The sequence below is a fragment of the Homarus americanus genome, unplaced genomic scaffold, assembly GCF_018991925.1.
Source record: "Homarus americanus isolate GMGI-L3 unplaced genomic scaffold, GMGI_Hamer_2.0 scaffold1024, whole genome shotgun sequence".
Taxonomy (NCBI): Eukaryota; Metazoa; Arthropoda; class Malacostraca; order Decapoda; family Nephropidae; genus Homarus; species Homarus americanus.
In genome coordinates this window covers 6,925,237-6,944,215 of record NW_024715228.1, presented here as the reverse complement: position 1 = coordinate 6,944,215, position 18,979 = coordinate 6,925,237, and the positions used below count along the sequence as shown (strand labels likewise).

Below are 18,979 nucleotides of genomic sequence, written 5' to 3'. Positions count from 1 at the left end.
GAAAGAGCACTAACATTCATTGCTCAACCGAAACACCGATGTGGATGTCCTGACTACCCAGCAGGTCCCTCAGCATCCAGAGCTGACCCACCTCAGCAATCCTTCATCCATGGATGAGGTAGTTACTGCCAACAACCAGATGAAAAATAACAAAGCCTCAGGGCCTGATGGAATTCCAGCCGATGTGTATAAAGCAGGAGGACCTCTGCTTACCAACCGTCTCCACTCTCTCTTGGAGAATATATGGGAAAAGGAGGAAATCCCCCAAGATCTTAAAGACGCTTCATTGTCAATATTTATAAGAACAAGGGAGACCAGTCAGACTGTGGCAACTACCGTGGGATCTCGCTGCTCTCCGTAGCTGGCAAGATTATCGCCCGAGTCCTCCAAAAGTACTAAACAGACTTGTTCCTGAGGCAGAAAACTTCTTCCCAGAATCTCAATGTGGTTTTAGACCATCACGTGGCACCACTGACATGATCTTTGCTGCCTGTCAGAAAAGGAGAAGTGCAGAGAACAGAGTCGTGACCTGTACATGGCTTTCATCGACCTAACGAAGGTCTTCGACTCGGTCAACAGAGAAGCCCTCTGGTGGATCCTCAGCCGTTTTGGCTGCCCACCAAAATTCATCGCCATTGTGAGGTAACTCCAAAATGGCATGAACGGTAGTCTCCTGCACAACGGCACCCAGTCTGAGTTCTTCCCCGTCCAAACGGGGGTTAAACAAGAGTGTGTACTGGCACCGACTCTTTTTTCCATTTTCTTGGCTGCCTTCCTTACTCGTGCCAGTGCCAATTTAGCCAGCGGGGTGAACATCGAGTACCGGGTGAAGGGGGGTCTTTTCAATATAAGACGACTCCAGGCAAGAACAAAGGTGATGGCAGCTTCTATTACTGAACTTCAGTATGCGGACGACCTCACCCTTGTTGCTCACACTGAACACGACCTGCAGGAGATCCTAAATTCTTACGCAGATGCGTATGCGCACTTCGGCCTTGAGGTGAATGTATGTAAGACTCAGATTCTCTTTAAACCTGCCCCTGGTTCAGACACACATCCAGCTAAACGGTACTACCCTCTCTAATGTTGCCCACTTTCGGTATCTCGGCTCCCACCTGTCCACCACCTTGGACATCGATGAAGAGATTCAGCACCGGATCAGATGTGCATCTCAAGCCTTTGGCAGACTCCTAAACCGTGTCTTCAGCTGTAGGGAGCTGAAACTATCTACAAAGTTGCACGTATATTGAGCAGTGGTCCTCCCCACCCTGCTATATGGCAGTGACACATAGGTCACATACAGGAAGCACCTCAAGGCACTTGAAAACTTTCACCAACGTAGTCTACGTTCCATCCTCCGAGTTCGCTGGGAAGACAGGAGAACAAATGCCAGCCTTCTTGCTGACACCAACTGTAGGAGCATCGAGGCTACCATTATCCATGAACAACTACGCTGGACTGGCCATGTTACCCGCATGGACGACAGTAAACTGCCAAAGCAGCTACTTTACAGTCACCTAACGAATAGTAAACGTAAAGCCGGCGGGCAATTGAAAAGGTATAAGGATAGTCTTAAGACAAACCTGAAAAGGTGCCAAAACGACCCTCTCACCTGGGAGTTGATTAATCCACATCGTAACGCTTGGAGGATCACCACACGGGAAGGTGTCAGTACTTTCAAATGCAAACCGAGGCTGACAAGCGCCAACGCAGGAAAGACGCTGCCACCGCCCCTCCCGCACTAGATGCAGCCCTCCACATGTGCAACGAATGTGGAAGACCCTGCGGGTCCCGTATCGGCCTCTTTAGTCACCTTAAAACTCACCAATGAAGGTGACATCCCTAATAACTCATATCATTGTACCATACCTGGATGACCGTCATACTCGATTCCGAGTGACAGACAAAGTAGTATGTATGTATGTATGTATGTAATAATAATAATAATAATAATAATTAACGGTTTATTGAAAGAGCTTGGCAGCCAGAAGGCTGAAAATTTACAGTTACATATTTGGGGAATGGGTTACGAATTACAAATAATATACAAGTAACATAAGTGACACAAATAAGACATATAATAACTTAGATGGGGATCAGCTCAAACTACAGTTCATTTCAACATAGTGACAGTGTAAGGAGCAGTGTTTACCGGGAGTGAATACACTGATTTATTACATGTTATTGATAATTTTACAATGGTTGGGACTGGGCTGTTCTTATAGCGATCAGTTCGTGCACGTATGGGCTGGATGCGGTTGTGGTGTCGAACAGCAATTCTCGGACAGGGGATGTCAGGTGGTAGTAGGAGCCGGTGTCGGGGATGGTGTAGAAGCTTCTTACCAAATTTGTAGATGAGGTCGTGGTGATGGTCAGTGAGAGTCGAAAGGGTCAGTGTGTTGAGCGCTTCTTGATATGTGGAGTAGGAAGGGGAGAGAATAATCTTGCATGCCCTCTTTTGCACTTTTTCTAGGTGTTTACGTTGTGTGGCATTTAGGGAGGAAGACCAGGTGGGGGAGGCATAGGTGAGCTTGGGAAGTATGAATGTTGTGTATACACTGAGGAGCTCGTGTGCAGGAACTCCGAGGGACTTGAGTCGGCGGAGCAGGTGGAGACGGAAACTGGAGGCTTTGACAACTTCACTGACGTGTGGTTTCCAATTTAGTTTGTTGTCTATGGTGACGCCGAGGAGCTTCGTGGAATCTACAACCTGGAGTGTGTTCGGACCTAGGGTAATGGAAGGAGGTGGGACAATGTCGGAGGAGAGGTTGATGTGCATAACCATGGTCTTGGTATGGTTGATGGTGACATGGTTGTTGGTGGCCCAGTTTTGGAGACTGTTCAATAAATCCTGAAGGGCGGTATAGTTGGGAGCAGAATTGTTGACGCTGATCCCAATGGTGGAGTCGTCGACATATTTCCAGCGAGCAGGGGTTTCTCTTAGGGCATCATTGATGAGCATAAGGAAGCAGAGTGGTCCCATCTTGGTGCCTTGGGGGACGCCACAGGTGAGTGACTGAAAGGTGGAGACAGCCCCTCGGAAGCGTACAGCTTGGCGTCGGTCACTGAGGAAGTCTGTAAGCCATGGTATGAGACTTCTCCGAAGCCCGAGGTCAATAGCTTTGTTTATGATTATATTGTGGTCGACTAGGTCGAACGCTTTAGTGAAATCAATGAAGGCGACAGCTACAGACGTTTTTCGTTTCTCGAGATGGCGGTATATGTAATCGAGAAAGCTGACAAGACAGTGAGTGGTGGAGGAAGTTTTCATGTTGCCAAATTGCTGAGGGTCTACGACTCCTGCAATATCAGCATAAGCCCAGTCAAACACAAAACTTTCACAGATTAGGCTGGGTATTGGGGTGATTGCAATAGGTCGTAGCTGATTTAAGGATTGTGGGCTGGTTGACTTGGGCACTGGTGATACATAAGAGGTCTTCCAGTCAGCTGGGCATCTGGCTTGACTGAGAGAAGCATTGATGATGGAGCAGAGGGGTTTAGCAAGCTCCGGGGAGAACTCCTTGAAGAGTTTCATTGGTAAGTCAATGGGGGTGGTAGAGCGTTTTAATTTTAGTTTGTCCAGGCGTTTTGCTACGTCAAATTCTTCAACTAAGTATGTATGTATGTATGTATGTATGTATGTATGTGTTTCCAGGGTATGTTGGAGAGAGAAACAGATCCCTAGGGAGAAATAGAGAAAGTGAGAGAATACGAGAGGGAGAGACGGGTTGAGAAGGATGAGTGAGAGAGAGAGAGGGGGTAGCAACAATGACAGGAAGCATCACAGGACCCGACCCTATCCCATACAGGATAGGGTACTAGAGGATAGGCGGAAGGTATGGGGGCACAGAAAGGCATCTGGTGGACAGGCGGCGTGGATGTGGGGATAGGAGGCTGTGTGGGGAGATAGGAGGCTGTGTGGGGGAGAGAGGGCTGTGTGGGGGAAGGAGGCTGTGTGGGGGAGGAGGGCTGTGTGGGGAAGAGGGAGGCTGTGTGGGGGGAAGGGGGCTGCGTGGGGGAAGAGGGGCTGTGTGGGGGAAGGGGCTGTGTGGGGGAAGGGAGGCTGTATGGAGAAGAGGAAGATGTGTGGGGGGAAGGAAGATGTGTGGGGAAGAGGAGGGATGTATGGGGGAAGAGGGAGGAAGATGTGTGGGGGAAGGGAGGGAGGCTGTGTGGGGGGGGGAGAGAGGGAGGCTGTGTGCAGGGAAGAGAGGAGGCTGTGTGGGGGAAGAGGAGGCTGTGTGGGGGGAAAGGAGGAGAAGATGTGTGGAAGAGGGAAGATGTGTGGGGGAAAGGAAGATGTGTGTGGGGGAGGGAAGATGTGTGGGGAAAGGGAGAGGGAGAGAGATGTGTGGGGGAAAGGTGGGCTGTGTGGGGGAAGGGAAGATGTGTGGGGAAGGGAGGCTGTGTGGGGGGAGGGTAGATGTGTGGGGAGAGGGAGATGTGTGGGGGAAAGGGAGAGGGTGTGTGGGGGGGGAGGAAGATGTGTGGGGGGCTGTGTGGGGAAGGGGGCCTTATGGGGGAAGAGGGAAGATGTATGAGGAGCAAGAAGGGTCTCTGTAAGGAGGAAGAAGGAGAGAAGAGAGGAGAGGGGAGAGGGAGAAGAGGACCCGCCTACATCCTTGTGGTGCTGGCATGAGAGTATGTGGTCCTCTGCTCTCAACTATCGATATACAACCACCGTCGCCGGCCAGATCGCACCTAGGCTGGAGCCTCCCTCCCTCCCTCCCTCCCTGCTTCCTTGCCTCCCTCCCTGCTTCCTTGCCTCCCTCCCTCCCTGCTTCCTTGCCTCCCTCCCTGCCCGTCTCCCTGACCCCCTCATTGCCTGCCTTCCTGCTCGCCTTCTTGCCTGCTTGCCTCCCTCCCTGGTTGCTTGCCTCCCTCCCTGGTTGCTTGCCTCCCTCCCTGGTTGCTTGCCTCCTCCCCTGGTGCTTACCCCTCCCCTCCCCTGGTTGCTTGCCTCCCTTGTGTTTCTCAATGTATACAACTAGTAAGAATTTCTAATGATAGTAGCGAGTTCTATTAGATGTGATGGCTAATTGTCTCGAAATGGTTCGTTAACACAAACACACGAACTAAGAGGATTAATGGTCCGTAAAGAAGAGTTAATAGACCCTAACTACATGATCAAACACCTTTTAGCTTTCGATGTTTTTCTAAGTATTTGGTCCAGGCTGAATTCAACAAAAGGGCAATGAACTCCTGCTTACAGCTACTTGTGTAAGCAACAACGTATATATATATTTTTTCTCAGTCATATCTAGAAAATCGTAAGATGCTGTCAGGTAATTTATCATTCTCAAGAGGTTAAATTAAAGGTTCAAAGATGACAGTGATATTGTTTATTGGGACCTGTGTGTGCGTGTGTGTGCGTATGTGTGCGTGTGCGTGCGTGTGTGTGTGTGTGTGCGTGTGTGTGTGTGTGTGTGTGTGCGCGTGTGTGTGTGTGCGTGTGTGCGTGTGCGTGATGATGTGTGTGTGTGTGTGTGTGTGTGTGCGTGTGTGTGCGTGTGCGTGTGTGGTGTGTGCGTGTGCGCGTGTGTCGTGTGTGTGCGTGTGCGTGTGCGTGCGTGTGTGTGTGTGTGCGTGTGTGTGTGTGTGTGCGTGTGCGCATTATTGTGTGCGTGTGTGCGTGTGCGTGTGTGTGTGTGTGCGTGTGCGTGTGTGCGTGTGCGTGTGTGTGCGTGTGTGTGTGCGTGTGCGTGTGTGCGTGCGTGCGTGTGCGTGTGTGTGTGTGTGCGTGTGCGTGCGTGTGCGTGTAATATATATGTAATTAATAATTAACGGTTTATTGAAAGAGCTTGGCAGCCAGAAGGCTGAAAATATACAATTACATATTTGGGGAATGGGTTACGAATTACAAATAATATACAAGTGACATAAGTGACACAAATAAGACATATAGTAACTTAGATGGGGATCAGCTCAAACTACAGTTCATTTCAACATAGTGACAGTGTAAGGAGCAGTGTTTACTGGGAGTGAATACACTGATTTATTACAAGTTATTGATAATTTTTACAATGGTTGGGACTGGGCTGTTCTTATAGCGATCAGTTCGTGCACGTATGGGCTGGATGCGGTTGTGGTGTCGAACAGCAATTCTCGGACAAGGGATCTCAGGTGGTAGTAGGAGCCGGTGTCGGGGACGGTGTAGAAGATTCTTACCAAATTTGCAGATGAGGTCGTGGTGATGGTCAGTGAGAGTCGAAAGGGTCAGTGTGTTGAGCGCTTCTTGATATGTGGAGTAGGAAGGGGAGAGAATAATCTTGCATGCCCTCTTTTGCACTTTTTCTAGGTGTTTACGTTGTGTGGCATTTAGGGAGGAAGACCAGGTGGGAGAGGCATAGGTGAGCTTGGGAAGTATGAATGTTGTGTATACACTGAGGAGCTCGTGTGCAGGAACTCCGAGGGACTTGAGTCGGCGGAGGAGGTGGAGACGGAAACTGGAGGATTTGACAACTTCACTGACGTGTGGTTTCCAATTTAGTTTGTTGTCTATGGTGACGCCGAGGAGCTTCGTGGAATCTACAACCTGGAGTGTGTTCGGACCTAGAGTAATGGAAGGAGGTGGGACAATGTCGGAGGAGAGGTTGATGTGCATAACCATGGTCTTGGTATGGTTGATGGTGACATAGTTGTTGGTGGCCCAGTTTTGGAGACTGTTCAATAAATCCTGAAGGGCGGTATAGTTGGGAGCAGAATTGTTGACGCTGATCCCAATGGTGGAGTCGTCGACATATTTCCAGCGAGCAGGGGTTTCTCTTAGGGCATCGTTGATGAGCATAAGGAAGCAAGTGGTCCCATCTGTGCCTTGGGGGACGCCACAGGTGAGTGACTGAAGGTGGAACAGCCCTCAGGCGTACAGCGGCGTCGGTCACTGAGAAGTCTGTAAGCCATGGTATAAGACTTCTCGAAGCCAGGTCAATAACTGTTGATGATTATATTGTGGTCGACGGGTCGAACCTTTAGTGAAATCAATGAGGCGACAGCTACAGACGTTTTCGTTTCTCGAGATGGCGGTATATGTAATCGAGAAGCTGACAAGACAGTGAGTGGTGGAGGAAGTTTTCATGTTGCCAAATTGCTGAGGGTCTACGACTCCTGCAATATCAGCATAAGCCCAGTCGAACACATAACTTTCACAGATTAGGCTGGGTATTGGGGTGATTGCAATAGGTCGTAGCTGATTTAAGGATTGTGGGCTGGTTGACTTGGGCACTGGTGATACATAAGAGGTCTTCCGGTCAGCTGGGCATCTGGCTTGACTGAGAGAAGCATTGATGATGGAGCAGAGGGGTTTGGCAAGCTCCGGGGAGAACTCCTTGAAGAGTTTCATTGGTAAGTCAATGGGGGTGGTAGAGCGTTTTAATTTTAGTTTGTCCAGGCGTTTTGCTTCTTCAAATTCTTCTACTAAGTATGTATGTATGTATGTATGTATGTACTGGTGTTTCAGGTTGGAGAGAGAAAACAGATCCCTAGGAGAAATAGAGAAAGTGAGAGCGAGAGGGAGAGACGGGCTGAGAAGGATGATAGAGAGGAGGTAGCAACAATGACAGGAAGCATCACAGGACCCACCCTATCCATACAGTGATGGCTCAGGATAGGCGGAAATGGGGGCCAGAAAGGCATCTGTGGACAGGCGGCGTGGATGTGATAGGAGGCTGTGGGAAGAGGAGGCTGGGGGGAGGCTGTGTGGGGGAAGAGGCGTGGGGGGAAGAGGAGGCTGTGGGGAGGTGGTGTGTGTGTGTGTGTGAGAGGCTGTGTGGGGGGGGGAGAGAGGGAGGCTGTGTGCAGGGAAGAGGGAGGCTGTGTGTGGGGAAGAGGAGGCTGTGTGGGGGAAGAGGAGAAGATGTGTGGGGGGAAGACGTGTGGGGAAGAAGATGTGTGTGGGGAAGAGGAAGGTGTGTGGTGTGTGTGGGGAAGGGAGGCTGTGTGGGGGGAGGGTAGATGTGTGGGGGAAAATGTGTGTGGTGTGTGGTGTGTGGGAATGTGTGGAAATAAGAGGAAGATGTATGAGGCAAGAAGGGCTCCAAGGAGAAGAAGGAGGAAGAAGGAGAGGGGAGGGAAGGACCCGCCTACATCCTTGTGGTGCTGGCATGAGAGGTGGTCCTCTGCCTCACTATCGATATACAACCACCGTCGCCATCGCACCTAGGCTGGAGCCTCCCTCCACTCCCCCCTCCTGCTTCCTTGCCTCCCCCTCCCTGCTTCCTTCCTCCCTCCCCTCCTCCCCTGACCCCCATTGCCTGCCTTCCTGTCGCCTTCTTGCCTCTTGCCCCTTGCCTCCCTCCCTGGTTGCTTGCCTCCCTCACAGGTTGCTGCCTCCTCCTGGTTGCTTGCCTCCTCCTGGTTGCTTGCCTCCTTGTGTTTCTCAATGTATACAATAGTAAAATTTCTAATGATATATGAGTTCTAATAGATTGATGGCTAATTGTCTCGAATGGTTCGTTAACACAAACACACGAACTAAGAGATTAATGGTCGTAAAGAAGAGTTAATAGACCCTAATGCATGATCAAACACCTTTTAGCTGATGTTTTTTGGTGTTGGTCCAGGCTAATTCAACAAAAGGCAATGAACTCCTGCACAGCTACTTGTGTAAGCAACAACGTATATATATATTTTTTCAGTCATATCTAGAAAGTCGTAAGATGCTGTCAGGTAATTTATCATTCTCAAGAGGTTAAATTAAAGGTTCAAAGATGACAGTGATATTGTTATTGGACCTGTGCGTGTGTGTGCGTATGTGTGTGTGTGCGTGTGTGTGTGTGTGTGTGTGTGTGTGTGTGTGTGTGTGTGTGTGTGTGTGTGTGTGTGTGTGTGTGTGTGTGTGTGTGTGTGTGTGTGTGTGTGTGTGTGTGTGTGTGTGTGTGTGTGTGTGTGTGTGTGTGTGTGTGTGTGTGTGTGTGTGTGTGTGTGTGTGTGTGTGTGTGTGTGTGTGTGTGTGTGTGTGTGTGTGTGTGTGTGTGTGTGTGTGTGTGTGTGTGTGTGTGTGTGTAATGTGTGTGTGTGTGTAATAATAATAAATAATAATTAACGGTTTATTGAAAGAGCTTGGCAGCCAGAAGGCTGAAAATATACAGTTACATATTTGGGGAATGGGTTACGAATTACAAATAATATACAAGTAACATAAGTGACACAAATAAGACATATAATAACTAGATGGGGAAAGCTCAAACTACAGTTCATTTCAACATAGTGACAGTGTAGGAGCAGTGTTTACTGGGAGAATACACTGATTTATTACATGTTATTGATAATTTTTACAATGGTTGGGACTGGGCTGTTCTTATAGCGATCAGTTCGTGCACGTATGGGCTGGATGCGGTTGTGGTGTCGAACAGCAATTCTCGGACAGGGATCTCAGGTGGTAGTAGGGCCGGTGTCGGGGATGGTGTAGAAGCTTTACCAAATTTGCAGATGAGGTCGTGGTGATGGTCAGTGAGAGTCGAAAGGGTCAGTGTGTTGAGCGCTTGATATGTGGAGTAGGAAGGAGAGAATAATCTTGCATGCCCTCTTTTGCACTTTTTCTAGGTGTTTACGTTGTGTGGCATTTAGGGAGGAAGACCAGGTGGGGAGGCATAGGTGAGCTTGGGAAGTATGAATGTTGTGTAACACTGAGGAGCTCGTGTGCAGGAACTCCGAGGGACTTGAGTCGGCGGAGGAGGTGGAGACGGAAACTGGAGGATTTGACAACTTCACTGACGTGTGGTTTCCAATTTAGTTTGTTGTCTATGGTGACGCCGAGGAGCTTCGTGGAATCTACAACCTGGAGTGTGTTCGGACCTAGGTAATGGAAGGAGGTGGGACAATGTCGGAGGAGAGGTTGATGTGCATAACCATGGTCTGGTGGTTGATGGTGACATGGTTGTTGGTGGCCCAGTTTTGGAGACTGTTCAATAAATCCTGAAGGGCGGTATAGTTGGGAGCAGAATTGTTGACGCTGATCCCAATGGTGGAGTCGTCGACATATTTCCAGCGAGCAGGGGTTTCTCTTAGGGCATCATTGATGAGCATAAGGAAGCAGAGTGGTCCCATCTTGGTGCCTTGGGGACGCCACAGGTGAGTGACTGAAAGGTGGAGACAGCCCCTCGGAAGCGTACAGCTTGGCGTCGGTCACTGAGGAAGTCTGTAAGCCATGGTATAAGACTTCTCCGAAGCCCGAGGTCAATAGCTTTGATGATTATATTGTGGTCGACTAGGTCGAACGCTTTAGTGAAATCAATGAAGGCGACAGCTAAGACGTTTTTCGTTTCTCGAGATGGGTATATGTAATCGAGAAAGCTGACAAGACAGTGAGTGGTGGAGGAAGTTTTCATGTTGCCAAATTGCTGAGGGTCTACGACTCCTGCAATATCAGCCCAGTCGAACACAAACTTTCACAGATTAGGCTGGGTATTGGGGTGACAATAATATTTAATTGTGGGCTGGTTGACTTGGGCACTGGTGATACATAAGAGGTCTTCCAGTCAGCTGGGCATCTGGCTTGACTGAGAAGCATTGATGATGGAGCAGAGGGGTTTAGCAAGCTCCGGAGAACTCCTTGAAGAGTTTCATTGGTAAGTCAATGGGGGTGGTAGAGCGTTTTAATTTTAGTTTGTCCAGGCGTTTTGCTACTTCAAATTCTTCTACTAAGTCAGTGGGAAGGGGGCTGGTAGGTAAGCAGGAGAGTGGTTGTGTCAAGCCGGGAGCGTCTGGCATATAGTAGCGAAATGGTTATTTGTTTGCTCTGCGTCAACATTAGTGAGATGGCTAAGGAAGGAGGGGTGTGTCTTATTGTTTAGTCCACAGAGTTCTTTAAGCTTACCATACCATTGACTGATGTTGGTCTGCTTCAGGTGTTGTAATTTGGTTGGGTAGTGGACTTCTTTGCAGTGCGTATTTCGCGGATGACTGGTTGCGAAGTGACCTGTAGCGGATGTGGTCATTGAGATGAAATGTCTCTCTGTTGCATAAGTCTTTTGATCCGAGGTGTGATCCAGGGCAAGTCAGCTGGGTGAGATCTGACGGACTTCGGGAAGAAGTGGTGGTGAGCTTCCGTGGTGGTGTTGGTATAATTTATCCATTTGGTTTCCACGTCATCCACGCTAAGTACTTCAGTCCAGGGATGGTGAACTATCCACTGCGTGTGCGTGTGCGTGTGCGTGTTTGTGCGTGTGTGTGTGTGTGAGGTAATGGATTGTGTCTCTATTAACTAAAACACACCTGAATTTTTCTACCCATAAACACAGAATAAACATCCTATTTAATAATAATATTACGCACGACAACCATGAACCTCCTCCCCCCATAAGAGTCACACCAAGCATCCTATCCTACAAATTGGGCCATACAAACACCTCGACGCTAACAACCTAACCTAACCTAACCTAACCACCAGGTAGAGTTAGGGTGTTTGGTCGTCAGATGAAACAAGCTTGGGTGTCTGATCTTCATGTGATTTTTGTTGTAGTCGACTTCATTAGCTTAGGTTAGGTTAGGTTAGGTTAGGTTAGGGTAATTTAAGTAAGGTTAGGTTAGATAGGGTTAGGTTAGGTTAGGTTAGGTTAGGTTAGGGTAATTTAAGTAAGGTTAGGTTAGATAGGGTTAGGTTAGTTTAAGTAAGTTAAAGGAAGGTTAAGTAAGGTTAGATAAAGTTAGGTTAGGTTAGGTTAGATTAGATTATGTTATGTTAGATTATTTGTTATGTTATGTTAGGTCAGGTTAGGTCAGTGTCTTAGGTAGAGCAACACCTGACCGTAGTCCTGTGTTGATGTAGTTGTTGTAAAGATCATTAAAAGTAGTACTTGTTATCTTCACTATCATCATAAGTGTCGGCAAGTCTGATATCGTCATCCATTATCTGGGTCCACATGGTCCTCATCATTATCGTCATCATCATCATCATTTATACCCTCTTCACTAACATAATTATCACCTTCACCACCACCGTCATTCATTACTATCAACATCACCAACACAACAACCATCACCACCATCATCACCAACACAACAACCATCACCACCACCACCCTAAACATCACCAACACAACAACCATCACCACCACCACCCTAAACATCACCAACACAACACCCATCACCACCACCACCCTAAACATCACCAACACAACAACCATCACCACCACCACCCTAAACATCACCAACACAACAACCATCACCACCACCATCATCACCACAACCACCACACGCAGCAAGGCGGAGAGAGAGAGAGAGAGAGAGAGAGAGAGAAACAGTGATAACAGCTTAAAGGGCAGATAAGATAATATATCCGGGTAGTGTTCTCGCTCCTGTAAGCAGAATCAACCCTCAAGTAGTAGGACAATAAAGGTCAAGGTCACAGGAACAAGTTATTCGCTTACTACCGAACCTATTGTAGCACTGTCATGATCCCTCCCTCGCCCTCTGTATTGAGACAGTAGCTAGTGACTGTAAAATGGAGATGGGAGAGAGAGAGAGAGAGAGAGCTTATATGGCAGACAGTGTAGAAGGCAGACACAGTGGCGGCAGACAGCAGACCGCCAGAAGATAGACACAGTGGCGGCAGACAGCAGACGACAAACAACAGGAGGCAGACAGCAGACATTAGAGGTAGACTGTTAGACTGAGACTCTAGGAGCATTCAGAGCAACACATACAAATGGGAAGTAATGATTGTTGTGTAAGACCTGGTGATCATTAAGACTGAAGGGTCATTAAGACTGGATAGGTCATTAAGACTGGATAGGTCATTAAGACTGAGGGGTTATTAAGACTTGAAGGGTCATGAAGACTTGAGGGATCATGAAGACTGAGGGGCCATTAAGACTGGATAGGTCATTAAGACTGAGGGGTTATTAAGACTTGAAGGGTCATGAAGACTTGAGGGATCATGAAGACTGAGGGGCCATTAAGACTGGATAGGTCATTAAGACTGAGGGGTTATTAAGACTTGAAGGGTCATGAAGACTTGAGGGATCATGAAGACTGAGGGGCCATTAAGACTGGATAGGTCATTAAGACTGAGGGGTTATTAAGACTTGAAGGGTCATGAAGACTTGAGGGATCATGAAGACTGAGGGGCCATTAAGACTGGATAGGTCATTAAGACTGAGGGGTTATTAAGACTTGAAGGGTCATGAAGACTTGAGGGATCATGAAGACTGAGGCCATTAAAGACTGGATAGGTCATTAAGCACGAGGGTTATTAAGACTTGAAGGGTCATGAAGACTTGAGGGATCATGAAGACTGAGGGGTCATTAAGACTGGATAGGTCATTAAGACTGAGGGGTTATTAAGACTTGAAGGGTCATGAAGACTTGAGGGATCATGAAGACTGAGGGGTCATTAAGACTGGATAGGTCATTAAGACTGAGGGGTTATTAAGACTTGAAGGGTCATGAAGACTTGAGGGGTCATGAAGACTGAGGGGCCATTAAGACTGAGGGAAGGAAGGGGGGCAGGTGCTTTAAGACATTTTACACCTCTAAGACCTGAGAGTCACCTGGTAATCTCTACACATCCGCCACATACCTGGATCATCAACAATAAAGGCCTTATCACTTCACCTGGGTGTGGTCTAAGCTCGAACAGTTGTCATGTGTTCCCCTGATGCCATTAACGGTACTCATGATATGTTTTTTTTATCCCAGGTTGTGAGAGGAGATGAGGTGGGCGGTCGAAGGGTAATGGGGTGTTTCAATATACATGGTTGGCGAGAAGAAAAAACCTAACCTATTTTAAATTTATGTCGAAATTTTACCATTACCATTATCATCATCATCATCATACACAACATACATCATACTTAATACACAACATAAACATAATAAGAAATATATACACTGGAGATACTGTTTATACTAAGTCTGCTGCGTGCCATGTGTTAATTATTTCTTCAGCAGCAACTTCCGCCATCATGTGTGTCAATGGTTATAAAAATGTCTTGAAGGATTTACAATGTAAAATATCAGACCAAACACATAGATTTACTGTCAAGATACGCTATAAAAAACTAACTCACAAGATTACATCGTTCTTAAATGTAATATCACCATATCCTTAAATAATAATAAACAGGGAAAATAAATCACAAGGAAAAAAGTGTAACAACTAATTCATATGATGATGGTTTAAGTCTAAGAGGAAGTCGACCAGTGATGTAATTCTGTCCTGGACTTCATCCAATTTTCTCGACTTACTTGGCTGACTCATTTCCTGATCCCTAATTCCATTACCAATTTTCGTTGAGATCCATCTTGTGCTGACGTAGTTGTCAGAGGTGTAAGTTGTGTTGAATGACTCACTCATATCGCAACGCTTGCATTACTCTAGTCCTCCACCACAAACCTTATCTTATCTCACGGGGCGAGAGTTATGAAATGTATGATAGGAAATTATTGTAAGATTTATAGAGGTTCTCTTAATAGCCGCCCCCCCCCCCCAACTAATCATGGTCTTCTCACACAGGCGACGGCCACCTACGTGCCAGGGTCCTACGACGGCCTCACCGACCGTTTCTCCTTCCTGCTGTGGGGCAGCTTCCTACAAGACAACGGCGCCCTCGCCTTCTGCGTACGATACCAAACCCTTGGCCAAGAGTTCTGGGACAACAACCACGACAGGAACTACACCCTCCAGTGCTACACCTCGACGGGCATCCATGGAGACACAGGACCTAATGGGTCGCCTCGACCTCAGAACTCCAGCAGCGTCCAGCAGCATTACAACGGCGGTGGCATCTCAGGCACCCGCTCCGCCCACTACAACTGCTTCCTCGGCTCCCCTACCACGCCCAACGACCCCTGGATCACCACTTTCTTCTAGGTAGGTCATGTGTCGACGTGCTCAGTAAATGATGGTAGGTGTGTCAGGACACAATGTGTTGATATCCACTATTAAGCCTCGTACTCACTGAGATACATTGTCGTGCAACATTGTCTCATAAAAATCCAAATTTGCTACGCGACTGTCTCGCAACAGCCCAGAAACACGATTTCGGATGTTTCTTGTTTCCCATCCCATTTGAGAAACACGATTCAAAGTTGTTCAATCTGGACTCATTTGGCAACACGGAGGATCAGTTGACGTTCAGCTTGTGATCTGTGAGGTGGGTTGCTGACACTTAAGAACGTCATGCATTATTGTTTGTTTTGTAAATAGTAATACATATAGTTGATTTCTTTTATTTTCAGCATAATGTAGACACCTGAAACAACACTTTCTGTAATTGAGATGCTACATGCTACACCTTCTTTGTGGGGTGTCACATGCCCAGACTATAAAACCCGAGGAAAAAAGAAAGACGCCACATAGAAACTTGCAAATGAGCATAATGTTAATTTTATTGAAATGAAAAAAAAATCCGTAAAGACACAATTTAGGAGAGAACATAAAAAGTTGAGTGATTCTTAAAGAATTGGTTGTTCCCCTAAAGCTTGGTCTGGACGTGAAACAATGTTTCTGGGCTGTCTCGCGACTGTTGCGAAACAGTCGCGAGACAGCCCAGAAACATTATTGCGCGACTGTTTCTAGAAAATGTATCTTGGTGTGTACGAGGCTTTACACTAACTGGTGCTTGTTACTGTGTTGAGTTATAGTTTGTTTAATGGTCTATTTACTCTAATACTTCTTATTTTCGTATTTAGGTGCAACAGCATCCCAACATTAATTTTTACTCACGTCGTTTTAACAGTTTGATCTTGATCTGTTAAGAATGATGTTTTAAGTAAAAATTCTTAGTATGTTAAACAGTTATTCTTATACAGTTAAACAGATCGCATTGATCACAGGAGTCTGTCTGTTTATAACCAATGATTAATTTTAGTCAGATCATGCATACCTGAGATATATTTCACTCCTAATGCACAATATATCCCGGAGTTACATTTATGACCAAAGTAAACAGGAACATCGTATACAGTACAGTATGTGTCGTAAGTATACAGAGGGACACCTAACCCAGTCCAGCACACTACGTGCAGCCCCGAGAAATGAACTCCTGGTTTGAAGACGATTGGTCGATGTGTCTCAGTGTTGTCTGAGGAAACAGAAAATCTTTGTGTTTTATAATAATTTGAACGAGTGACGTTAGCGGGTAGACCTTCAGGTGCACCAGATAACTCTGGAAGGTATGGACACCTGGTCTCCTTCTCCGCCAGACGCAGGACGATTCTAAGCAGGAGGTGTTGGATAAGGAAATGTTCGACTTTATTGGGAGGGCAAATATACAGAGTGGTATGTTTCTTGGCGTCTTCTTCCATTGGTAACTCCAATCAGAACAAAAACTTCCTTACCCCAGCGGAACACAACTACCCTCCTCCTTGTTCCTCCCCGCCCTCACGACAACAAACCTGCTCCCACACCCAGCTCAGTGAACACCCTGGTCCTCTCCACCACCCTCGAGAGAGCTAGTCCTCCCCTATACTCCCCTACAGCTGAGTCACCCAGTTGTTTGACGGGTTGGCGGATACCTCACCCTGCAACCCATGTCTCCGTCCAGACTTGGGGGAGGGGGGGGAGGGTCTTTGAGGTTGGTGGTGTAAGGTAAATGGTCGGCAGGAGGTGGTGTGGGTAAAAAGAAGGGTGTGGGTGAATAAGAGGAGGGGAGGGAGGGATATGGAAGCGGAAAGGAAAGGAGTTTCCTTCAAGCAACAACAAATACTCCACGCATCATCCCCTCACGAGGCGCTGCATAACGGCACCCCCTTGTTGCTAGGACACCTCTGTCGCATTAAACAGCTGCTGTCGTCTTAATAGGGTGTCACCTTACAGTACTCAACTGTTATGAGACTGGAAGGTTAATCTTAAACTTGTTTTAATGTTCATAAATATTACTTCAAGATTAGGAACTAGAGCTGATATTTGTATTTAGGAAAATTATAAGACTTATAACACATATACGCCGTGGTGTTGTGGCTACACGTGCGGGTGGAGAATATAGGGAACACTGGATATTAACAAGTGTATTTAAAAGTCTTGAGGTGAGGATAACCTGCTGGTTTCATTAACTATCGGTGTCACACACTGCGCTATCAAACGACCTAATCCGGTCGTGAGAGGTCACGCCTCGGCAGAGCTGTAGGCGATGTGTCAGCATTACAGGATAAGCTCGACCTCTTTCAGTGATTAGTAAGTCGTGCCAGCCACGCCGTGTTGAGGGCGTTCAATATCTACCGCGTCCCTCCATCAGCAGTGCAGGTCGTGACTGGCATTGACTCTGTTAGAGCAATGGTTGAATGAATGGAATCAGGAGTGACGTCAGCTACGCCAGGTGGTAATGATAGAGGATACCTGCTTGGGTCGCCGCTAAGTGGAACGATCACACATTATATTTGTCTTTCTGCCAACTGGTTCACTCATCCCCGTGATCAAGGCGTCCTCGCAGGCTGAACACGACGCCTGATGGTCACAAGGTGCTGACTATCACGTTGAGGCTGATGCAACTCTCACTCCTACGTTGTTTACCCTTTTCATCGAGATCCATGTTAACAGCACGTAATATATATTACCGTCTTCATTCTCTAGTGTATTAAAAGTGATCCTTAATGTAGGACTATTGGTGAAAGGAGGTAACACTTACTACGCACCGGCAACAAACAGCCTGAAGAAGCTCACTCCTTACCTCGCCTTTCTTGAAGGCTCATCTTTACGCTGCATGGTGATCGTAAAATTAAAGAGGTTCACCAGCATATTTAGTTTTGTTTCACGAGGGGACGACGGGGTACGTATATAAAGTCAGTGCTCCGTCATTAATTAGTCCACACAAACATTGTGCCAACAGGCGTGGCATCTGACAAGGCACTGTGTTAGGGTCGAGACTGGCACTGTAAGTACTGAGATATAAGAGGTTTGTGATCATCTTCACCTGTCAAGTTACACAGTCAGCGGTGTTGGATGAAAAAGAGTTAACATGATCATTTATTATTTCATGAGGAGTGGGGAAAAGGGAGGAGGAGGAGTGAGGGTTGGTTGAGGGATGTGTTCATGGAGTTTCTTTAGAATTGTCGTGGTTTTGGGTGAATCAGTGGTATAGGAGGAGTATGTTATATAAAGATTATAATATATTGTGTTTTATATTTCTAACCGTAGGTTCGATACCTTCACACTGATTACTTACAGGAGATTATGGTGTATCTACGTAGAATTCACTCCACTAACCGACATTCCATGATTTATACTTGATAAATGATGATTTAATGAGTTCCATTAATTTCCAACATCCATCTAAGTTATTGGTTATACTTTGTCATAACCAATCAGTCATTACCTTTAGTAATAATAAGATAGGATCACAGATACGGGCAGATAATTGCACTTACATTTATTTGTCAAGCTTCCATACAATGATTTACAATTTGCATGGATATATGAGTCACTCACGTTCACGCTGTAATAAAATTAATCTTCTAAAAGAGGGAATTTTCAACTTGGGGAACATGTGTGATTCTACTATGGGTATGACTTAACAGAGCCTTAATTGGGATACATTTACTGCCAGCCTGGATTGCTCTTGTTGCAAACCAGGCTTCACGTCTTTTCATGGGGAATAATAAAAAAGTACTCTTGGTTACCACACATGGTCTCGCGTCCCTGACAGTCACTGTAGACGGTTGTCTCGGCAAGGAGAACTGGTAAGCGTGACTTGAATTAACCACTTAGGGCAATAGACCAGCCTGTATTGCTTTTGTCGCAACCAGGCTTCCACACGTGATATTTCACGATAACAAACCTAGGTTAACACACTTAGTCTCGTGTCGATCACGGTCGTTGTAGACGGGTATGCAGAGAACCCCAAGCTGCGGAAGTAATTAACCATTTGCTGTAGGTTTGATAGACCAGCCTGGATTGCTTTTGTCGCAACCAGGCTTCCACACGTGATATTTCCACGGGGATAACAATCTAGGTTACGACGGTTCACAGGACGGAGTGGTGGTGGAGGACTCTGTGTAGTGTGGTGTCCCGCCGCCTTTCAGGAGGGAGAGGATGGAGACGACG

The 18,979-nt window shown here is 46.8% G+C and overlaps 1 protein-coding gene across 3 annotated transcripts in view; it reads left to right on the top strand.

The window, feature by feature from the left end:
- The window catches only part of LOC121856373 (glycogen-binding subunit 76A-like), a 130,592-nt gene that overhangs the window by 108,344 nt on the left and 3,269 nt on the right, over positions 1-18,979 (top strand). For all 3 annotated transcript variants that reach the window (XM_042351909.1, XM_042351928.1, XM_042351918.1), the window contains one exon: positions 14,453-14,809. In XM_042351909.1, the coding sequence (XP_042207843.1) occupies positions 14,453-14,809 (357 nt within the window). The remainder of the gene's footprint in view (positions 1-14,452; positions 14,810-18,979) is intronic.